General features: G+C 33.1%; 1 protein-coding gene and 1 long non-coding RNA gene across 2 annotated transcripts; one reads left to right on the top strand and one right to left on the bottom strand.

Annotated features, from left to right (window-relative positions):
- Positions 1–8,259: 8,259 nt before the first annotated feature.
- On the bottom strand, positions 8,260–10,513 carry LOC146529682 (uncharacterized). Its single transcript, XR_014879019.1, has 3 exons — positions 10,287–10,513; positions 9,920–9,999; positions 8,260–8,800 (listed from the first exon to the last, which is right to left on the bottom strand). It is a non-coding gene; the product is annotated as an uncharacterized LOC146529682 (long non-coding RNA).
- A 1,191-nt stretch (positions 10,514–11,704) lies between these two features.
- vri (nuclear factor interleukin-3-regulated vrille) lies at positions 11,705–21,594 on the top strand. Its single transcript, XM_085202098.1, has 2 exons — positions 11,705–11,965; positions 19,187–21,594. Exon 2 carries the CDS (start codon positions 19,232–19,234, stop codon positions 20,330–20,332), a length of 1,101 nt encoding a protein of 366 aa, XP_085058224.1. The 5' UTR covers positions 11,705–11,965; positions 19,187–19,231; the 3' UTR covers positions 20,333–21,594.
- Positions 21,595–22,301: the final 707 nt, after the last annotated feature.

Here is a 22,301-nt window from a genome sequence, read left to right as displayed (position 1 = left end):
TTGAATTTAAATGTCATCGTGACATTTAAAATCGTTGAGACATTAAATAAAAAATATTTAATTAATTAACTTAAGATTAAAGACTTGTCTAGATAGACCAATGCTAACAAATGTGACGTAAATTTACATTTTTTTTAACCAGATTTCAATTAATTATTTAAATATGAATATCTATTAGGCTTCAATGCAAGTGGGCAATATTTCGTTAGTTTATATCTTTGTATATTTATCCACTTTTCCTATTATTTAAAGGTAGTATTTTCCAACTTAGATAAGTTCCATTAAAATTGTTTCAATAATTTTTAAATCGCTTTGATTATCAATAACTTGTTGAAAGGCAGGGTAAGGAAAAATATATTCCTAAAAACTTATCATAAAAGGAAGCACTTAAAATTATTTTGTGCTATAAAACTAACATTTTTTTATTACGATATCCATTGAGAGCTAGGACGTGCTAGCTGTGCGTAGTTTGGAATTCCAATACCATTTTTTTAGAGGAAGAATCTTTTTAAAATATTAACAATCCCAAACAACCAGGTTTTTATTAAAAGTTAGTTATATTGTAATTAACATAGAAAGACAAGAAACAAATAAGCTCAGAAATGTTTTTTCTTGAAAAGTTTGGGAGCTTGTTTAGAACTATTATCAGTTCATTTATAAAAATGAACATTCGAAGGCATCATTACTTAAATTATTTCTAATTTGGTTGGGTAGATAGAGAAAAGAAATTGGCCAACGTAGCCGACTCCGACAACAGATTACAAATCTTCTCTGCAATGCGAGTGGTGCTCACACGAATCCTTGGCATACTAAAAAAAACAAGGAGAAACTTTTATTCTATATATTTATTATAATTATTTATATAAACATTATTTAGAAGTAAATAGCTTACTTATGTCGGTGTTAAGTTCCGTTACTTAACACGCAAAGCCTGAAGAATTTGGCGGAAAGTGGAGAAATGAAGCCTCTAATTGAGGAACAAGGAACGGAGTGTCGTAACACTGAATTCCCTAGTTCCTCCTATCTATCCCGCTACATGCGGGGTACAGCGTAAACCTAAGAACAATCACTAACTACAACAACAGATGTTCTCATTATTTAATATAACATAATAATAGTAGTAGTTTTAACAAAAATATAATATAAATTATAATACCAACAATATTGTACAAAGCAAATTGAAACTTATCAACCAGGTAATAAAATTCAATATTGTCCTTAATATTTTAAATTTGAGGAAAATATAAAGTCATCGGCATTTCCGCTGTGATCCAAATGATTATAGTATTACATCATAGAAATAGTTTATAGTTTTATAGGAAGAACATTTTCATATACAAAATATAACAAAACATATTCCATTCTTGGTGCAGGTTTTAGTCCATTAGTTTCGTTTCCTTGTATATGTAGCGCGGCGTTAAGTTCCACACCCAATGTGTCGAATTCGGATGGAAAGTTCAAAGCAGAAGCATCTTGACAACAGGTTCTGCTACTATATGGAGGAAGTCATACAGTTCAAAAAAATAGACAAATCTTGCTAACATCACACATAGTATACTTAGTCTGCAATTGAAATTTGATAACAAAAGTATTTCTAAAAACCAAATAATTCCAGTTTATCTTTATATATGAATGATTTATTCTTTTATCTTTTATAAAGAATTTCTTATTAAAATTTTGTATGTAAATAAATTGTTTCACGGAATTGTTTTTAACAGCAAATAAATACATATTACGTTGTTGAGTAGGTGGGTCCGTTGTAGTACAGTGAATGAAATCTAAAGGGAATCTTCGGAAAATACTATTTTATTTATCATTATTTTAGACAGAGAAAACTTAGTGTTAAGTCACTCTTTTTAATTTTTATTTAGACGCACTTCGTCATATTACCAGAGCGAGCAAATAAAAATAAGTCATTTACCCAAGTGACTTTGAGGGTTTGCCTCAACCGATCAAAGATATCTAATGAAATAATTAAAATAATTAAAATAATGACGATGACTTTGCCAAGTATTTAGGCACACTTCAAAACTACGCTACGTCGTAGCATTATTCTTATTATTGAATGTACCGGAAATATGATGTAAGTGAGTCATAAATGGCACAAATGGATTACTGTTTTAATAGATAATGAATCTGATTGTTAGGCCACATGCCGTGGGTTCGATGTTCGATACAAACATTTGTAACGGGTGGGCCGTTACAAATGTTTGTATGATAAGCATGCTTTATTGATGAAATATTGTCCAAAAGAAAATACCATTTTTCATTATAAAACAAACAATTAATTTTACGAACTATTTTATTAAATTATTATTATTTATTTTTCTGTAGGCTTTGTTTAAGACTAAAAGTTACAGAAAATTATGGATTTTAAAACAACCTATTAAAATTTTAACGTAGCGTGATTTTAACCCGAGTTTCTTGATAACAATAGCTCTGAACACTAAGCCTTATATTCCCATAAAAATATGTCGAAATTCAAATACGCGTGTACCTAATGATTCATCGTTTACACAATATATAACACAAATTACTAGAAATAAAAACTTAAATATATGTAGGTACCTATATAAAACAAGTAGGTACCTACTGAATGTAAACGCTGATAATTTTAACTTTGATAACCATTCTGGAGATTTATTTGAAACATGGTGTCTTCTTAGACCTGGTCTTACCAGCCTCCAATTTGTGATTTGTGACAGCGGCGTTAAGTTTCGCTACCCACACGATGTCTATAAAATGGCTAGGTGTGGAACGGCGTATCTTAACATTAAGATTTCTCTACCTATCCTTCTATATGTGGAATAAAAGGTAAAACTAAAAAATATATATTTACATATTATTTTAATATAAAACTAAATTGACCTTGATATAAGCTAAAGACATAATAAAACTAATGATGATGTAATGACAGTACGTGCCCCGAACACATACGTTTCTAATAAAAGGACGAAAGGACAAATGAATTGCAAACAAGCGACATTATTGGGCACGTTCAGTACTTTATATATTTTCTATATCTATAAAATATATACATACAAAAGCTACAGTCGTCGAATCTTGGCTGTTCTGAAGCTAGCTGTAGATTGTAGATAGCTAATAGATTTCATTTTAGCATATTTTTTACTTTTTATTATTTTCTTCCGGAGTAAACAATGCACAAAAATTCTGAAATCCTAACTTCTAGGCAGCTACGAATTTTACTTTTGGGAAACGAGGAGCTGAAGTCGAACGGGAGTGTCTTAACACTAGATTCCCAGGTTTCCTCTGCCGATACAGTGTAAAGCTAATTAAAAACAACACCGCCATTTCTAAACCTGAGTTCATATTCTCAGAGTCAGCAGAAAGTGAACGTATGGAAAAATAGAAAAGAATAGCAAGATATAATAAAAAATTATATAGCAAGCAAGTAATAGCAAGATATAATAAAAAATTGTATATATTTAAGCATGTTTTTACAAAAAAATACAAGATGACGTAATTTATTATGTTTCTAATTTTATTTTATGATTCACTCCATTACTCCGTTATCAATAGATTAGTGGTTCGAAACAAACACTTTAGTGATTGTTATAATTGAATATTGTCGATACGATGCGATACTATACTATTATTTATTACATAATACTCTTTTAGTTGAACTTTATCTTCATATAATTAAATATATATATTTAGTTTCCTTGTATGTGGTTATTTATCGCACGTGAATAAAAAAAACATATGGGAAAAGGTTATTTGAATAATTATTAATAAATAATAAATAAAATAATTGAACGCTATATTTCATCATGAAAATCGAACCTGCGGTTGGAGCAACCAAAAGTCTTTTTTTTGCCCGAAATTAATAATAATAATATTTTTGCATCATCATCAACAGCCATCTTTTGTCCACTGTTGGACATAGGCCTTCCCCAATTCTCGCCACCACACTCGATCTTCAGCTTTTCGGACCCATCCGCTTCCCGCCAATCTCTTCATATCGTCAGCCCATCTGGCACGGGGTCGTCCCACCGGTCGTTTTGTACGGGGTCTCCACTCTACGACACGTCTGCCCCAGCGGCCGTCGGCTCTACGACAGATATGCCCCGCCCATTGCCACTTCAACTTACCAATTCTTTGGGCTATGTCGGTAACCCTGGTTCTCCTCCGGATTTCCCCGTTTCGGATTCTATCCTTAAGAGATACACCGAGCATAGCCCGCTACATGGCGCGCTGAGCGACTAGAAATTAAAAAAATAAATTAAATTTTTGCATACTAAATATGAATTATTGCATCATTCAAAATATGTATTTACCTACGTGATGAAATGAGCCTGCATATTTGGAAAGGCTAGTAGGTTATTTTTACCGCAAAAATTCATTGTTACAATATTCGAGGAAACATATCGTAAGCTGTATACTTGTATAGGATAAAAACATCAACTTTTGTAAATGTTATTTTGTGAGATAAAAAAACCGAATCAAGGGTATTTATTGAGGAAAGTTACGTAAATGTCGAAGTTCGGTGCCATCGTTTATTGGCTGTAGACTCTAAATTCATAAAACCTCCCCTTTCAACCTTCAATTTTGTATTTTTTAAACTTAAAATTCACTCATTTTACTTAAAATTTATTCAAGTCACAAAAAATAAAATTTTCATTTGAAATTAAAATATTTACTACCGAATTAATCAAATATTTACTAATAATTAATAATTCATTTATAACATTTTATAACAAAACTGTATATAGTAAAGGATAAATTATAAATATTAGAAACCCAAACGTTGCGTTAGTTTTCAACAGAGTATGTGAATTCGAATCCCACAAATAATGACTTATCACTTATCACTATGTCTCTCGATCTAGATCTAAATTACTGTATGAATTTAAGTGAAGCCTTTTATTAATATAGTTTATACATCAAAATATGCAAAATAAGTTAAAAAAATGGTATAATGTAGCTATAAATATAACAATAACTTCAAGCGGGCGAAGCCACATTAAGGTCGCTAGTATCTCATTCAAACACTTATAAAAACCGATTGATAGATAATTAAAAATAAGTCTTTCACAAATTCCTATGCGAATACTATTATGATGATAAACAAATACACATTGTCAACACGATTCAATGGACAAAGAAACTTAGTAAATATATACAAAATATGTTTACATAATTTTGATATATTGTATTTCATAGTAATTGTCTACTTTGTAATATTGATTTTGATATTAGATGTGATTCAAGTTATTATTTAAACTGTTTTTAATAAATACTATCTTTCATCTGCGGCTTCGCCCGCACTGTGAAAAAGAAATAACTAAGATCCAATGAAACTATTTATAAATTGCTCTCAACTGTGAGATCGATCTTGAGATGGCGTTTTCGTTTATAGAATTCGACCCTGTAATATACGAGATACAGCGCGAAGCTAAAAAAAGCTTACTTTAAAATTATTGATTCGATCGTAAATATTTTGATTTCAAATGAACATTAAACATTTGGTTTTTTTTTTCATTTACATTTTTTATAAAATAAAACTTTTTAAATCATTTAAAATACCATTTATACTCAAAGAGGTTGGCTTCAAAAACAAATATTATCGAATAGGAAGTTATTATTTAAGCTGATAACAGTCGAGGGTCTTCGTTTTAATTATTTTATCTATAATTAATGCGAAATTATAAAAAAACAAGGTTGTATACATTATTGTAGAACTATTGAATTTAAATGATAACGTAAAAGTATTAAAAATGTATTAAAGAAACAATATAACAATGTTATGCTATATAAGGCGACGTTCACAATTAAGATTATTTATTAATATTTTCAATTCTTCAATATGGCATCTGGAAAAATTCATGGGAAAGTGGGAAACGGAGTGTTTTGACACTATATTCCTTCTGCATACCTTGTTGCTTGACGGGAAAATCATGGAGCTAATATTTATAGATATTTTGTCTCTATATTAGCTAATACACGTCTCAGTCGTAGAGCATTTTAACTGAAAGCACGATGGAAATTAATTGTTTCTATTTTCACATTAAAAAAAACGCGGCGTTGAGTTCCGTAAACAATGACTTATCATTATCATTATTCCCATAGTGATAAGAAATAAAACTTATACTACCCATTATAAATTATTTTATTAGTAGGGATTTAAAATTTAAAGATTTGGAGTAAAATAAAAATTTTCTTTTGCCACTTTTCAATCAACTAAAATACTATAAAATAATAGCTTCTGTCCATCCATTAAAATGATAACGACACACAAATATTACAATATGATTTAACCTAATAAATGTTATTTTGCATTAATAAAATTCTTATCGTGTTCTTGACCGCGTTTTTCTTTGATATAGAAACACGGATAGTAGGTAAATATTGTGTTACGAAAAAAAATATTACAAATCTCTAATCGTTTTATTCATTTTTTATTTGAGCTTCAGAAGTAGAGCAGAGGGAAGATAGTGTCTTAACACTAGCCTACCTCTTTCAATTGTAAATCGCAGTAGAGTTAACGATTAACTACAAGTACCTACTACGTGGCGATGCCATGGTAATTATAGCACGTGGTATTTAATGGCTGAACTCATTATGCAACCATTCACGTGTTGGATATTAAACTATTTTCTATATCTATAGTTCTATAGTTCTTATAATTTGAATTCTTTTACATACAAGATTCACCCAACAATTGTATGAGGTAGAGCAGAATGGACAAAAAGGTAGTCTAGCTACTCTGTTCTCCACTAGTATTAACTAATTACGATTTTATTATTATATTTCTTTAGCTTCCCCTGTATCCTGGACCTGGGAACCTGGGAACCTAAAGTTAAGAAACCTGCAGAATCTTGAAGATAAAATAATGTATACAATATCATAAATAAATCTACTTACAGTCAAAACAAAGCGATGTAGGCCATATGTTAAAAATTTAGTTTTTGCTGTATTTGAATTTCATGATACATGTATTCTAGGAAATAAAATCAAAATTATGTTTTATTCATCATCTGCAATACATACCTGAATATATGTGATGTAAGTACAAAATGTGAAGGAGACCTTTTTGTAATAATATATTTAACTAATATTATTATTGTTTGTATTTTTAATAGTGTCGTCTTATAGCCTGTATTTGCTATTTGCAGAGAAGAAAAAACTTAGCATACCATGGATTCACCGGTCGGGTGTGTAAGGGTAGTTGCAGGGTGTGGAGCTCATAGCCTAGCTCTATAGCCTGGGACTTGCGACTCATTTATCGGTTTTTTCTTCGACCTCGAAGTTAATGTTGTTGGCCCTATTGGTCTTTACAGCGACACTTATTGGGTGGAGAAGAGGCTGCTTGAGAGGATGTCATCAGCGACAAGAGCGTCCTTTGCGGTACTCGGCCAGGTACAGGTGTAAGGGGCCCCTTTTTAAGCATATTAACGCTCCCCGTCACTGTCTGAGCTTCTCTCTACCTAACAAAAGACATAAGGCATTCCGTTATGCGTCACTTCTGTACATAAATTTTTATAGTCACTCACAATACAAATCCTTTGTTTAATTCACTTTCATAAAACTCTCTTCTAATAAAAATATTAATTATACAAAAAACTGTATTAAGTAGACGAGGATAGATTGTTGTTGATGAATATGGACAAGTAGAATTTACAAGCTAAGTAGTAATTAGTTTGTTAAGAATAACCCTTTACTTTTGATAGCAGTAAAAAATCTGAAGAAGAAAATTGGCGAAGAAAACTCAGAATGAAGAAAACACTTTCATCATCTTTGCTGCAAGCGATAGTAATAAACATGTAGATATATATTATTTTTAATATTTAGCAAGTATTTCCTTTCTTATATGTTATGATGTAAAGCCCACTTTACTTATATAACATAATATGAAATATATACAAGATTTATAAAACCAAGGTTATGAAATATTCTACTAAATTCATATCCTGTAAAATATATTTCTATATAAAAAAATGTGTTATTCAAGCCACGAGGCTTATGTAACGTGTTTTTTTTCCCTTATTGTGATGTCGCACAAACTCTTGAAGGTTGAAAAAATGCAAGTACATATGTACTATATTTTTTGTTATTTTAAGCAGAATTTAGGTATACTTTTAGATTTTGAATATATAATGAAAATGATAACATATTCGATGCTCATATACAGAAATAGATGATCTGAAAGTAATTAAAAAAATAATGGATTAAAAAACAAACACATAAAAAGAGTGTAGATTTTTTTTTTAAATTATTATCTTTAATAAAATACAGGTACCTATAAAGTATTATCTAATTTTATTAAAATTAAGGACAATGATAAAAAAATGTCTTAGTAGTTAGTTTGCAGATTATTTTTGACTGGCATAAAAATTATAAAAGGAATAGTGTACTAATGGGAAAAACATTTTTATCAAAACATAAACATTATTTAATGTTCTTGGGAACCTGGCAATATAAATACATGTCATATCTTACTATTTTTTACCGGAAATACCACCAACCCCTGGGGGGGTTAGGGTTATCTCCGGTAAATTTAATAATCTTCGTCTAATTTCTTTTAATATCCTGTTCCAATGCATCCCTACACAGGTGGAAAACTGAAGATTATTCTTTTGGCATTACAATATTATGTATATATGTTGTCATTAAAGGAGAGACTTAATTAAAATTATAATATTTTTCAGTTTATATTAAGCCTACACTTGGATCTGACGTGCCAGGATTGCTCTGAGCTCCTCACCCTGCAACGCATTGGGTCTGGCATCCCCACGATGAATCTACGGAATGCTGAGCAGTTTCTTCGCTCGAATTGCAGCTTAAAATAAAAAAAAATAAAATATAAAATAAGATAAGTAAAAACACGTGCATATAACAAGATACATTAGTTTTATATTTCTTATTTACAAAGCAACTATCAACAATATGGAATAATGGTAATTTTTATGAAAATATATATTACATTAAATATTATGTTTTGTTTTTATTTGACTTTTGATTATATTCTATCACGTGGATCTGACACGAGATTGCAAATTTTTAAGTCCATTTTCAAATCCATATACTTAGTAAATTAAAATTTTAATCAAGATATTGCAATTTTTAACCAAAAACGCATAATATAATGTTAACTTATTAAAATAGCCTAAATAACTATTTATACTTATACTAGCGGCCCGCTCGCGGTTTCACCCGCGTGAACTATGTTATTATTAATTTCTGTCTCCATGACTACGTCCTAGTGACGTCTATGCAAAATTTGAGACTCCTAGCATTTGTAGTAACGAAGTTTCATACAAACTTTCGACCCCAAAAACAACCCCTTAGAAATCGAATATTGCAAATTCCCGTCTTAGCGAGCACCTACGTCCTATAAGTAACTCCTATACAAAATTTGAGATTCCTAGCACTTGTAGTTTCTGAGATTTCGTGATGAGTGAGTGACCTTTCGATTTTATATATATAGATATAGGTGCCCACTACGGGGAAAAAATATTTTCTTTTTCTCATTCTGGTATTAAGATAAAGCGCAGTTTCACAGTTCCACAACACAACACGCAATGTCTGGAAAAATAACATGAAAACGAATGTTTTAATACTAGGTTCCTTCCTGCCTATCTTGATATATGCGGTCGACTACGTAAAGTTAATAAAAAATAAAATATATTATTATTATATGTGTGTATATTACACCTAATTATTATTATTGACGTAATTATGACGAATGGAGAATTTCTCAATGAAGTGCGACTGACACTCCGACATTTATTAGATCAACTTCATAATACAAAAATGCCTAAAATGAAAAAATATATATTTTACTGAAAAGTCAATCAATATCAACACAGACAAGAAAACATCAAACAGACAAAAACAATTCTATTTAGCTACCTATTCTATTACCTATATAAATATACTGAAAATTTACAGCCATTACCATTATATGATAAACGTCCATAGTTAGTTTGTCTCTGCTTCGCTGCTTCACTCAGATATTCCACACGTGAGTGCCGCGACCTTGACATTCGCGGAAAACTTATAACTTATCATCGAATCTAAATATAAGTGAATTCTTCTCTATATATGTGTCTTTTTTTGTTACTAAGTGGCTTTGAAGTGAATCTATCTCTGGTTGACTGTATACGATGGTTGGGAGTTCGATTTCTTCTCGGGGTAATGATTTTTTTTTTCATTTCCTCTCTTTGGTAACAAGACAAAGGCAGAGGGGTATAATAAAAGGCAGGCTCTATCGTGCACGCACCGTAAAATTTTCAAAACAAAGTACATAAAGTAGCGAAACTCACTCAACGCCGCGATTGGCCTTGTTGCCAGAAAAGAAAGCAGAAATAAAAATAGACTCTTTCCCTCCAGTGGGAATCGAACACACAACCACCGCGATCACATTCAGATAATTCTGTAAACACAAAGGCAATACGCATTGCAAATCTAATTAGTGGCTCCCTCTCCATTTCAGTGTTTCAAAACATACAGCGTGTACTGAAATGCTAAAACTATATATTAATATTTTTATAGAATATATTATGTAACATTTTATTATAGCGCAGTCTAAAGTTTTGTTAAAATAATACGGTTATGAGTTCCAAGCCTACTCCAAAGAATTTTCGTAAGGATATCGTAGGATTTCGTAGGATTCTAATTATTAATGGCCCGATGATCACCATCACGAAAAGAAACGTAAATTTAATATTCAAAGGGAAATGCTGGATTCAAGGGCGCAGGACCGGACGGAGTGGCGAGAATTAGGGGAGGCTTATGTCCAGTAGTGGACGTTGAAAGGCTGATTGATGGATGGATGGAAACAACATAATTAACATGATTATTTAAAATTTACAGTATGAATATAAACAAAATAAGACAAAAAGTAGTACAGATATATATTATATTTATTATATAATTAATTAAAGTATACATAAAGTATAGATATCTAGTATATTTATTATATAATTAATTAAAAAACTACTAAAAATGTAACCAAGTTCACTGTTACCTCGATTGATTGATAAACCAGTTGCCGTGAGAATTTTAACGCATAAAACTAAAAGATGGTAAATACATCTAAATTATGTATACCACAGAAATACTTTACGCGAGACGTAATAAGTCATTTTCCGCATAATTCAATAGATTCCTAAGAAACAAGGCACGCAATTCCTACTTTGCAATGGAAAGTTTAAAACGCATAAAGAACTGCTGAAAATATTATAAAATTATTTTTTCTTATAAGAAATTAATTATTCAAAATTAGTTACAGGCAACCCCGGTCTAGATATTACAGATAATTTGCTGAAACAATTCAAAAGAAATATTATACCACTAGCAGTTAAGACACACAAATTAAAGTTTTTACGTCAACCGATAGATTACAAACGAGCGAAAAATTGGCCAGATCGGATTGGAGTTGTCAAAAATTTGGTCACATTCAAATTAATTACGCCATTGTATCCAAAACGAACGGTTATCAATAGATTAGACTTCGACTTCGTAGAAGCAGAACGCCACAAATATATGACTCAATCGCGTTAGGCTAAAAAATCGGACACTAAATTGACTCAATAGCGCCGACTGAAGTGATTACACACTGTCGGGTTACGTAAATAGCACACAGACGCGCGCGCGCACACACGCGCACTTCACGCACACATGCACGCGGTGCGCTAGTGTGCGCGCCAGCCGTGAGTCGGCCGACCCCACTACAAAAATTAGTCGCACTCTAGACTTCACTGAGGTTAGACGAGCCCAAGTAACTGGAGTACTACGCCGTTCGTGAATTTCATCATAACATTGTGATAGTGGCAAATTCATTTGGACGTGATTGCAAGTGAATTTTTTAAACATCTTATATACTTTTTTGAAAACTACCCCCAAGACGTTATTTGTGTTTTGCTGTTTTTTGTGATATTATGACATTTTCGTTATTTGGATAATTCCGGATAAGGAGTGCAATATTACCGCAAATATTTTTGTAAGTATTTTTTATTTAGATTTATGGTACTAATATACTAAATAACTTTGATATGGTTTAGTTTATTTCTTTATTTGGTTTTCATTTTAATGTAAAGAACTTTATTTTCTAGAATGTAACTATTTTTGTAATAGATTCTCATAAGATATTTTCTGTTTTAAATGTAATAATTTTAAATAAGATTCTTATTAGGTATTATATTCTCAAAATCGTATTTTTTTTACAAAATATTTTAATTTATTTAATTTTTGAAAAATATTAAAAAAAAATTTCTTTAGTAAAATTAGAGATCATTGAAATAAACAAATAAATAATTATGTGTAAAAATTAAATGAGAACGAAAGTTATCCCAGTGAAATGCGCATTTGTAATATCTATTATCAAATCAAATTTAGACTAATCTGAATCACTGAAAATTTTAACTTGGCTTTCTACTGTATTTCAATATATTTCAATGACTAATAAATTGTTTGAGTTGAACTCATCATCGAGTTCGCCGTTTCATAGAAATGTTTGTATAGTGTCATTGACTTCGATGTTAAAAATTTGTTTACTCATGCCCGCTACGTCTCGTGCCAAAAGATTTTAGCATTTATCATTCTAAATAACTCCACTTCCGAACTATTTTCGCTATTTTTAATCTATTTTTCTTTGTGAACACCCTGTTTCTACTGTTTTCGTATTTTATCTTTGTTTATAATATTTATTATTTATATCTTTTGTATATTCATTATTATCTTATTTAAATGTTCCTTTGTCTTTTATTGATTCTTTTTATATGTTTTTTTAATAATTTAACAAAAATATTTTTTATCTACCCTCCAAAATTAAATAAAAATTAAATTTATTTAAAACTATTTTTACATATAAATTTAGATTTTCTCCCACACAAGTTAATAATTGTAAGTACATGGGACCACAATTGCAATCGAGTAATTTGCCATGTCGTAAGCGGCTCCTGGCACTGCTTTCGTAAGCCATTGTGAGTGCTTAGCTTACACAACTGGTTCAAGGTTGTAATCCGGCGACCGGCGTGCACTCGCTACGGATGTACGGAACTAGAGTACATATTGTTCATTGTACAATTTATGACTATATACCTTTTATTAGTAGACTTCAATGATTCAAGCAAAGACTTTTCGTCATTTCTAGATAAATTGTTTGAAATATATTAGAAAGTAATTATAAATTAAATAATTAATACAATTCCAACCAACCGTTAAACAAACACGATACATGAATCGATCGTGTAAAGGTCAGTTAGCTATCTACGTATGACGCAACGTCCCTAGGGCGGGATTGCGCAATATGCAACTGCACAGTACAGACTAGTGAACTAACGTTTAAACCATAGTTAATAAATCTAGACCAGACTTAGAATTACTAACTTGTTTCCCTTACTCTAATAATAGTAGGACAAAGAAGTGTTCAAGAATAAAGTGCATTAAATGTACGCTAGTGATGTAATACAGGAAGTAAAAAGCAAGGTCGTCCGGAAGGTATTACAAGAGCGTGAGGCCGCCCGTATGCATTTATTCGTGCACCATGACTAGTGCTATATATGTTACTATGAATCTTAATATTCATTTTTATTTGTATGTATGGTTGGTATTTTTTTGAATCTGGCGAATCTGTTTTTTTTCTTTAATTTAAAACAGCGATGAAATCATGTAACTATTTGTGTTGATTACAATGTTGCCAATTTTGTTTTGATACTCGTCGATAAGGTGGAATTGAAGTTTCTAGCAAATTAATCACTAAGGTGTATTTATATATTTGGACTTATATAATATAATAATTATTTATATTATTATAAGAGCATACAAAAATAGATTATAACCAAAACAAAAAAAACGCGTACATCATCGTCCATAATAAAATAATGTTACGTAATCTACATTTTTTTCACGCGCAATAACAACGGCCGACGATAATTTCATCGGTACGAGGACAAGCAAAGATAACTTGACCTATTTTTTTATCTCGCTCGCTCGCGTAACTGTAACCTACTTACTGGCACACGTGAGTGTAACACCAATTGCCACTAAGTAGTTCAATATGTGACGTACCTTGGGTCCCAAAACTGGACCAATATGATGCAATTCTTAGAAGGAAGCTGACGGAACCACTCGAAAACAAAGCCTCCTCAGAACTCATGACCTTCCAGCGAAAACCATCAGACTTCCTTATCATTTTAATTCACGGAAGTAGTAGTACCTACAGCGTAAATATTAACGGGAATTCCCAATGAGTCATAGTGAAACTGGTTCACCGATACAAGCGCCAAACATTAACGTATGTAGATTACACAGAACAATAACATGTAATGAGCAGGAAAGGAAATTCTAAGTCATTAAGATGTTGGCTCCGTTTACAATACTTCCTAGAAACAAAACGATCGCGTTACGTAAGGAACTGAGGTGAAGAACTAAATTAGTTGAATCTAGTACATGAAAATAGGTTAAACGTTTCTTAATAATGTAGCAATTAACTGTGTAGAGCAAGGTCAGCGCGAGTAGGTTTGTCTTTGTCTCGTCCAAACAACGTATTTGTTAAAGGATTATTTTTATCAGATAGGGAAATCCGCTGCCGGAACATTTAGGGAGAGGGCCTTGGCACATTTTATATCACCGATAACGCGCGAGGAATCACGAGAAGCAACCTTGACACCAAACTACTATCGGGAGCCCGAGAGGCCAACCCCGAAATAGCATGTTCTTTAATTAGGCCTTCGCTAAATGCGAATACAAATATCGGTCAAGTATACGCAGTTTTTCAGCAGAAAAATGTTTGATACTCATCCAAAAATGTGACCTTTTTGTAATTCCCGACTTAAGGCTGAATTAAATTATTATCGGAAGGATTCTTAGTGCAAAAGCAGACAATATATTAATAAATAATACAATTATATAAATATATTTTACATATTTTATCTGGCAAATTCATTAAAAGCATTATACAACGTAGATTGCTGACCGTGAACCCGTTCCATTACTATTATTAAAATTAAAGTAAACTTGAATAAAACGAAAAATTTGCATTGTTTTAAAAGTAAATAGCTTTGCAAGACAGTAAAATGTCAAATGAAAGATGGCGGCCGGCCTACTTCTCTAGTGCAATAGCGGCAAACGTGTGGAAAGTTACCACTGTACTACTTTCTCTACTTTTTCCAAGATGGCTGATATTGTCTATGAACATTTATGTGAGTTAGTAATTGTCTTGAGTAGGTCAAGAGCAACAATAATGCGCGCATTAAAACGTACGAAAGTATGTTTATTTTGCATGATAATATTTAAACTGATTTATCAGGGAAAACTGACAAAAAATATAAATACACAATAATTGATGGGCATTCGTCGGTAATATAAAGATAATAAATAACCAATAACACATAGAAAAACAACAGATAAAATTAGAATCGCCGTATCCTTGTGTCCGATTGATCAAGAACGATAATTAGCTTCCGCGGATCACGTTGTTTTATATAACGGTTTGGAGAAGAACGTGCGATGTTACGCAAGCAACGTGAGTTCAAGTGCACGTGTCAGGGGCCGCGTGACCGCCGCACGGACACGTGCAGGACAACTGAAATGATCCGCAGATCGACTATCCGCTCACTCATTGTGCTCCGCTGACATCCTAATTCCTGACTTTTATTATCTGTAATCTGTTTATTATCTGTAAGTAATGTCAAACTTTGATTGGTACCAAAAAGAGGAAAATCAGTTTTGATCAAATTATTTTGAATAGAAACAAGTTATATCGTTATGCGATGGAGGGTGACAACGCCGTGACGTAGTCCTTTGTTGTTTTATTTTTAAACTCTTCGTAATTTGTCACTCGTTACTCAACGTACTTTAACTTCTTCTCCAGTAAAAGCAAGTCATGGAATGCCACCATCTTAGCCTTAATATAAAGAATGAGAATTATACAGTGAAATAAATAACCTATTTTACCACAAAGGGTACATCAGTTACAAAACTGCATTCAGAATTGTTTGATTACAATAAAAAATTAACTTACAAAAAGAAACATTTACATATACAATTCCAACTATAATACGACCTCTATGACAGTGTTATTGTGACATACGTGAAATTTTATTTATTTTATAAACAATATGGACGACTTCAAGAAACACAGTATATACAGTTAGCATTTGGCTTAAAACAATCTTATAACATTTATTATCTTGACGCAGAATTGCGTAATTAGAGAATAAAAATGAGATGGGTCATAGAGTGTCTGTTGGTACTCATTAAACAATTGCGTAAGACGTTAACAATGTCTTGTGCTTTATCAGTGAGTCAGAAATATATTCAGAATTACGTGGTTATTTATATATTAATTATCAAAAGCGATAATATTTTTTTTTTTTTACTAAAGACAGAAAGTCGTTTCGATATGACAAGTCAAAGGTTACCTATATATATTTGCTATATTTAAATTTAATCAGCCTGAATTTTTTTTTGGACATATATAATATTTGTTGTACACTTTTAGTATTATACCTTTGTTCAATAATGCCCCCCACACACGTGACCGGTTCTTGAGCGGGCAACGTGAGCCGTCCGCGTGTGTATATACTTACTGTAGTTCATTGCGAAGGTCGCTAGAACATAACCTAGCTCAATCGGGTCGCTGGAAATGTCTATCTACGTTATAAAAATAACTTTATATATTTTTATATTTATAAAGTAATTTTTTTAATACAGAAAAACGGAGAAATAAAATATATATTTGAATTCGCATCGTAAAACGCATAATAAAATGCATAAAGATAATTCTGACATGATACGGCAAAGTTTGTAACAGCGTTGCCCAACCCAACCTTGGCGCCGGTGACGAAATACAAATTTCATAACGAGTTTTAGACGAGATGAGCATAAAAAGCGTGGTACCGTATAGTGCCAGTTTTTGGCTAACGGTTAAACGAAAGTACATGATTAGCTATAACTGTCCAATTGCCGACTGTTGTATCACCGTTAGACGCGACGCCAATATCGGATTCAACGTATTTAATAACTGTTGTAATTAGTCTCGTAATTTTGTTGTTATAGTTTTGTTTTTTGTTTCTTAAAAAATATAAATTAATTTCTTTTTATCAAGTAAATTTAATAACTTTAATATTTTTCTTATAGACAGTAGGTATACTGTGATACATTTGACGTTATCTATGTTCCTGAAACGTCAAAGTCAGACATGAAAATGGCGGGAAATTATTTCAACACATCAAAACATAAATGTAATTTTCTTATGTAATAATAATTGAATCAATATTCTTTTTGTACTGTCCGTTACTCATTAAGGCAATGTTTAACCGTTTGTGCCGCCAACCGTCACCTAACGGATACTTTTTTAGGTTTAAATAGAGCAGTTATTTTGAGGACCGTGAACGCATCAAACTCAATGAGTGATAATATTTCAAAATTGACTTTTACTTAAAATAAATGAACTTTAATATGATGTATTTAAATAATTCTTTGGTATTATTAATTTTTAATTGTAAATGTATGCTTTAATTATGGAATCGAATTATTGGAATATTATTCTGGACATAAAGATTTATTTTTTGAAATTGACTCATCATGTTATATATATTTTTTCCTCTATTTCATAATGCAAACATTATGAAAAGAACCTAGAAAGCTATGTGCTGTGCGTAACTGTGATTCTTAAATAAAAATATGTGTTAGAAAGACCATTTAGCATCATCGTTACCGCTAACTTAATGAACAACAAAAAAAGTTACATCATTCTCTAATCAGATAAAGATAAAAAAGACAAAATTTTAAAACGACAACCAACAAGAGCCCCACTAACATCGACCAATTAGAGCTGGTTTAATCGAACAGTTAGCCGTAACGGGTGCGCGCGCGCATCTAGAGCGGCCTACTGACACCGAACCACAATCCGTTGGAAACCTGAGCTACCTTGTGACTTCGAACAACGTAATATTACTTGAAATTAATTGACGAATATGACGATTTTATTAAAACGTGTAATAGTAAGAATGTTGGACTTTTTTATTGTAAAGAAAACAAAGCTATTTTAAGTTATATTTATCGCCAAATTACCAAAATATACATATAAATAGTATTAAAGTAACTGTTAATTCCACTGACAAATGTGTTAAACCAATTTATTTCCATAAACCAAAGATCGGAATAGGAAATGGTTATATAAACCTTTCTGAATACAATGAGATCGTTCAAAAACATCTTAAAATTCTTCGGAGGTTGTCTAATGATCTTTTTCGAATTTCATAAGGAGTAAATTGTGAATAATCTCGTATAAACGGGCGGGGGAGCACGTGTCCGGAGCTCTGGAATAGCTAAAATCACATGCAAATGTCGTCGGAAAAGCATAATTTCAGATTTAGAAAGAACTCTCACGTTGCCCGCGAGTTCACCGCGTGTCAGTTAACGTGACCACTTATTTTTTCGTGTTTTATACAACTAGAAAAAAGGCTAACTAGTTTTACGACTTTGCCACAATAGGTAGTTAGGATTCATTCTTTCATTGTTATCCTCGATTGATAACAATGCTTTAAGACGTTTTTTGCCAAACTTCCTGTCGTTGTTTATTTTAACTATAATCGATAGGAAATTCAGTATAGAAGTGAAATACGTTTGTGCGAGACGAATTTAGGAGGCAGTTTTGTGTCATGCAAAGGTCATCGACATTGTACCGATGATGCATCGATAAAATAATATTAATCTATCGAATGCTGAGCTTTGCTTCACTAGCCCACGTCGTTACCAACGTGACTATTGCGAAAACTAAACATTATTGTTCCGAAACTAGATTATTACGCATTTCGCTTAGTTAAGCATTTCGTAAATTGTCGTCACATGTACGCGGGCATGGTTTTTGACTTTATTTCACACTAAATAGTTTATGTATGCTCTTGAAACCCTCGTTTGACTTTTAAATTAAATATACCTCTATTCAATATTTAAAGAGATAGCAACTCTGCCATTGTATCCTGCCGCACTTGTAAACATTCATGTAACAGAACATGAGGTTAGGAAACGTGACTTATTAATACGATTTAATGTAAAGGGTATAAAAAAATGTTAATGTGGCAATGTGGTTACACAAAGGTGAACCACGTGCAAAGTTGCGCAGGAACTTGCGACAGCATTTTTGCAAGCATATTTTGTAAGGCTATTTAGAAAATTGCAACCTTATACTAACGTAATGTTTTATTTGTTGCAGAACCACACTGAAGATCCGTGCGGACAAGGCGTCGTCCGCCGAAACATGGTCGCCGAGTTCATACTGAGTCAGCAGCAGCTGCTGAGCGCGGGTGCGGGCGCTGCACTCGGCCCGTCGCCGACACCGTCCCGCGTGCCTCCACCACCACGCGCGAGACTCTCTGTCTCACCACACTTCCCCATGGACCAACCACCCAGCTGCCCCTCTAACGGCAGCCCTGGAGACCCTCATGATTATGGCAACTATGATTTTTCTAAGAGGAAGGAGTTCTTTGGACAACGTAAACAAAGGGAATTTATTCCCGACAACAAAAAGGATGATGGATACTGGGACCGCAGGCGGCGCAACAACGAAGCCGCTAAGCGCTCCCGTGAAAAACGTCGCTTCAACGACATGGTTTTGGAACAACGTGTTGTTGAACTCTCAAAGGAAAATCATGTACTGAAGGCGCAGTTAGATGCAATTAAAGAGAAATACGGCATTTGTGGGGAAACTCTTATTAGCATCGATCAAGTGTTGGCAACCCTCCCAACATGCGATCAAGTTTTGTGTGTAACCAAAAGAAGTAAACTATCAGGCGGTGCGCTCTTTCCACCTGCACCACCCCCACCACCACCGGTGCCCCCAGCGTCACCGCCGTCTCCTCCACCACAACGTGCTCCAGAGCCATATCAAGAAAGACTCCCAGCACCTGAAGCTTACTACCCTCACCCTGCACATTATGAACCACCTGGTTCCGTCCTCAATCTCTCCAGATCTCGCCGAGCCCCTTCGCCATATGAACTATCATCCCTCTCCGGCTCCGGAGATGAAACAACCGAGCAGTATGCCCCAGAAAATAATTGCCTGCCCCTCAAACTGCGCCACAAGTCACATCTCGGTGACAAAGACGTTGCCAGCGCTCTCCTATCTCTGCAACACATCAAACAAGAGCCCGGACCTCGTTCCTCACCTTCCTGGGACGGGGAGGGCTCAAGTGACGAGAGAGATTCTGGAATTTCCCTCGGCGCAGAGTACAGACCGCCTAGATCTGAAGCGGAGGAGGAGGACGCCCACTTAAAAGCGGAGCTCGCCCGACTCGCTACCGAGGTGGCGACGTTAAAGAACATGATGCACCAAAACAAGACGCGCGGTCTCGAGCATTGAGCCCGCCCCCACCGAGGGGACGCCCGCGCCTGCGCCTGCGCCTGGACCGCGCAGCACTGCTAAGCTGGGTTCACACCAAGCGAATGCTCTTGTCTATTTCTATCAATGTGTTTTAATGTTTCGAGCATTCTGCCTGTCTTCGCGGTCAGAACGCTCTAATTTCTTAAGAGCAGAGAATACTGCGCGCCAACCGCTTGGTTCTGTGGTGTTGGATCGTTTGGTGTCTGCTCAGTCGCGGCTGGTCCCGCGAGCGCGTGTCGATATGTTCGTACAAACTGTCTCGCCCCTCCCTAGAAGTTACCACGATTGTAAAGAGATGATTTATATATTGTATAATATTGTGCAGCTGTAAGCGACTAAGTCGCAACGCCTAATTAATGAATCCTTCCTAGTAAGTGAGTAAAACACTCATGGTGTAACGTAGGGTAGAGATGGCCGCGTCGACGCGCGCGTGGACCCTGTATGAGACTAATGTTCGGTTTGCAGACTTTTCGAGCAGATAAAACTTATCTACTCAGTGATAGATTTAAAAAAATGCATTTTTAGTGGTTGAGCTATGTATAATGTGTAATATAAGCGCAGTAGATCTGTTTCATCTATTCGAAGACTCGATAGTGAAAATCGATGGCTAAAGACTATTTTTCTTATAAGTTAGTTCTAAGTCGTAGTTTTAAGTCCAACTTAGATGTTTATTTATGTTAATGTATAGTCTTTCTCGATCGGAATGCCTGTTATGTTCCAAAACCAAAAAAATTGTATGATAGATCCTCTAGCTGTCAAGAAATCGCAAACTATTTTTAAGAATATAAATCCTATTGTGCAGAGTATCAGGATGAGAGTACCAGTGCCTTTGACAATACATACCTACCTTAAAGCTACCTTTAAATAATATTTTTGTACATTTGTTAGAAAAAGTATGGCCCCGGCCCTTACCATGAGCAGTCGCTGCGATTGAATCGCGATATTTTAAGATTTTTAAAGGAATGAAACGCATGGCGTTCTCACTCATATATTTGTCCTGAGTCTCGTTATCGAGTAGAGCCCATGGTTGGGGACTATGTATCAATCCTAGGAAGGCTAGATCGGAAGTATTCGACGTATTGTAAGTTACACTCCTAATATTGCCCAAAGGGCATGTGATAGGACTGAAGGAGTTATACTAAGTATTTATTTATTGGATCGTGAAAGAGGATTTTACAATTTATTACCTTTGTATAAGAAACACTATACGATATGAATAAATTGTGTACATTAAAATTAAATATGAATTTTATTTTTATACCCCTTTTTTAATATAAAATATTACATATTAATATTATGAAGTAAAAATAAATTTAAATTTTTAATTATGATTAAAAGTAGTCAGTAACATAATATAAAATTCATGGAACGTTTTTCACAAACAAGTTTCATTACATAATAAGTCCTACAACAAGAACAATGCAATGTGATTTTATACAAAAAAGTTAATTAATATTCAAATATTGAAGACAACATAGCTTTAATCATATTAATTACATATATTGTCTTTTCATACAAAACATATACCTACTACTATATTATAAACTTACAGAATTTTACTCCATCATAATTACATAATAGTATAGTTTTTACCAAAATTTAATCAGTTTTTGACGATTTTAATAATATTTAAGCAAAATAAATACATACAAATAAAGATAACACAAAAAATAAATCACACAAGTTGACCAATAAAAGCCGTTTTGCAGTACTTACTATCTAAATACAATTACATTAATAAAGCTGTAGTCATTGCGTACACGACGATGTTTTCAATAATATTCAACTATAATCTAAAATCTAACTCCAAATTTCTATATATAATGGCAATTAACTGAAAATAATAGTAGCCTAATAATTAATTGCATTATTCAAGTTAGGACGTTTTTCTTAAGATGTAATTAATTACATTATATACTGTCATATCACAAATAACTTTGCATCACAA

The sequence above is a fragment of the Heliconius melpomene genome, chromosome 18, assembly GCF_056956725.1.
Source record: "Heliconius melpomene rosina isolate 202511_hmr_F chromosome 18, ASM5695672v1, whole genome shotgun sequence".
Lineage (NCBI taxonomy): Eukaryota > Metazoa > Arthropoda > Insecta > Lepidoptera > Nymphalidae > Heliconius > Heliconius melpomene.
The sequence above is the reverse complement of the archived record's forward strand: the minus strand, read 5'-3'. Positions and strand labels throughout refer to the sequence as shown.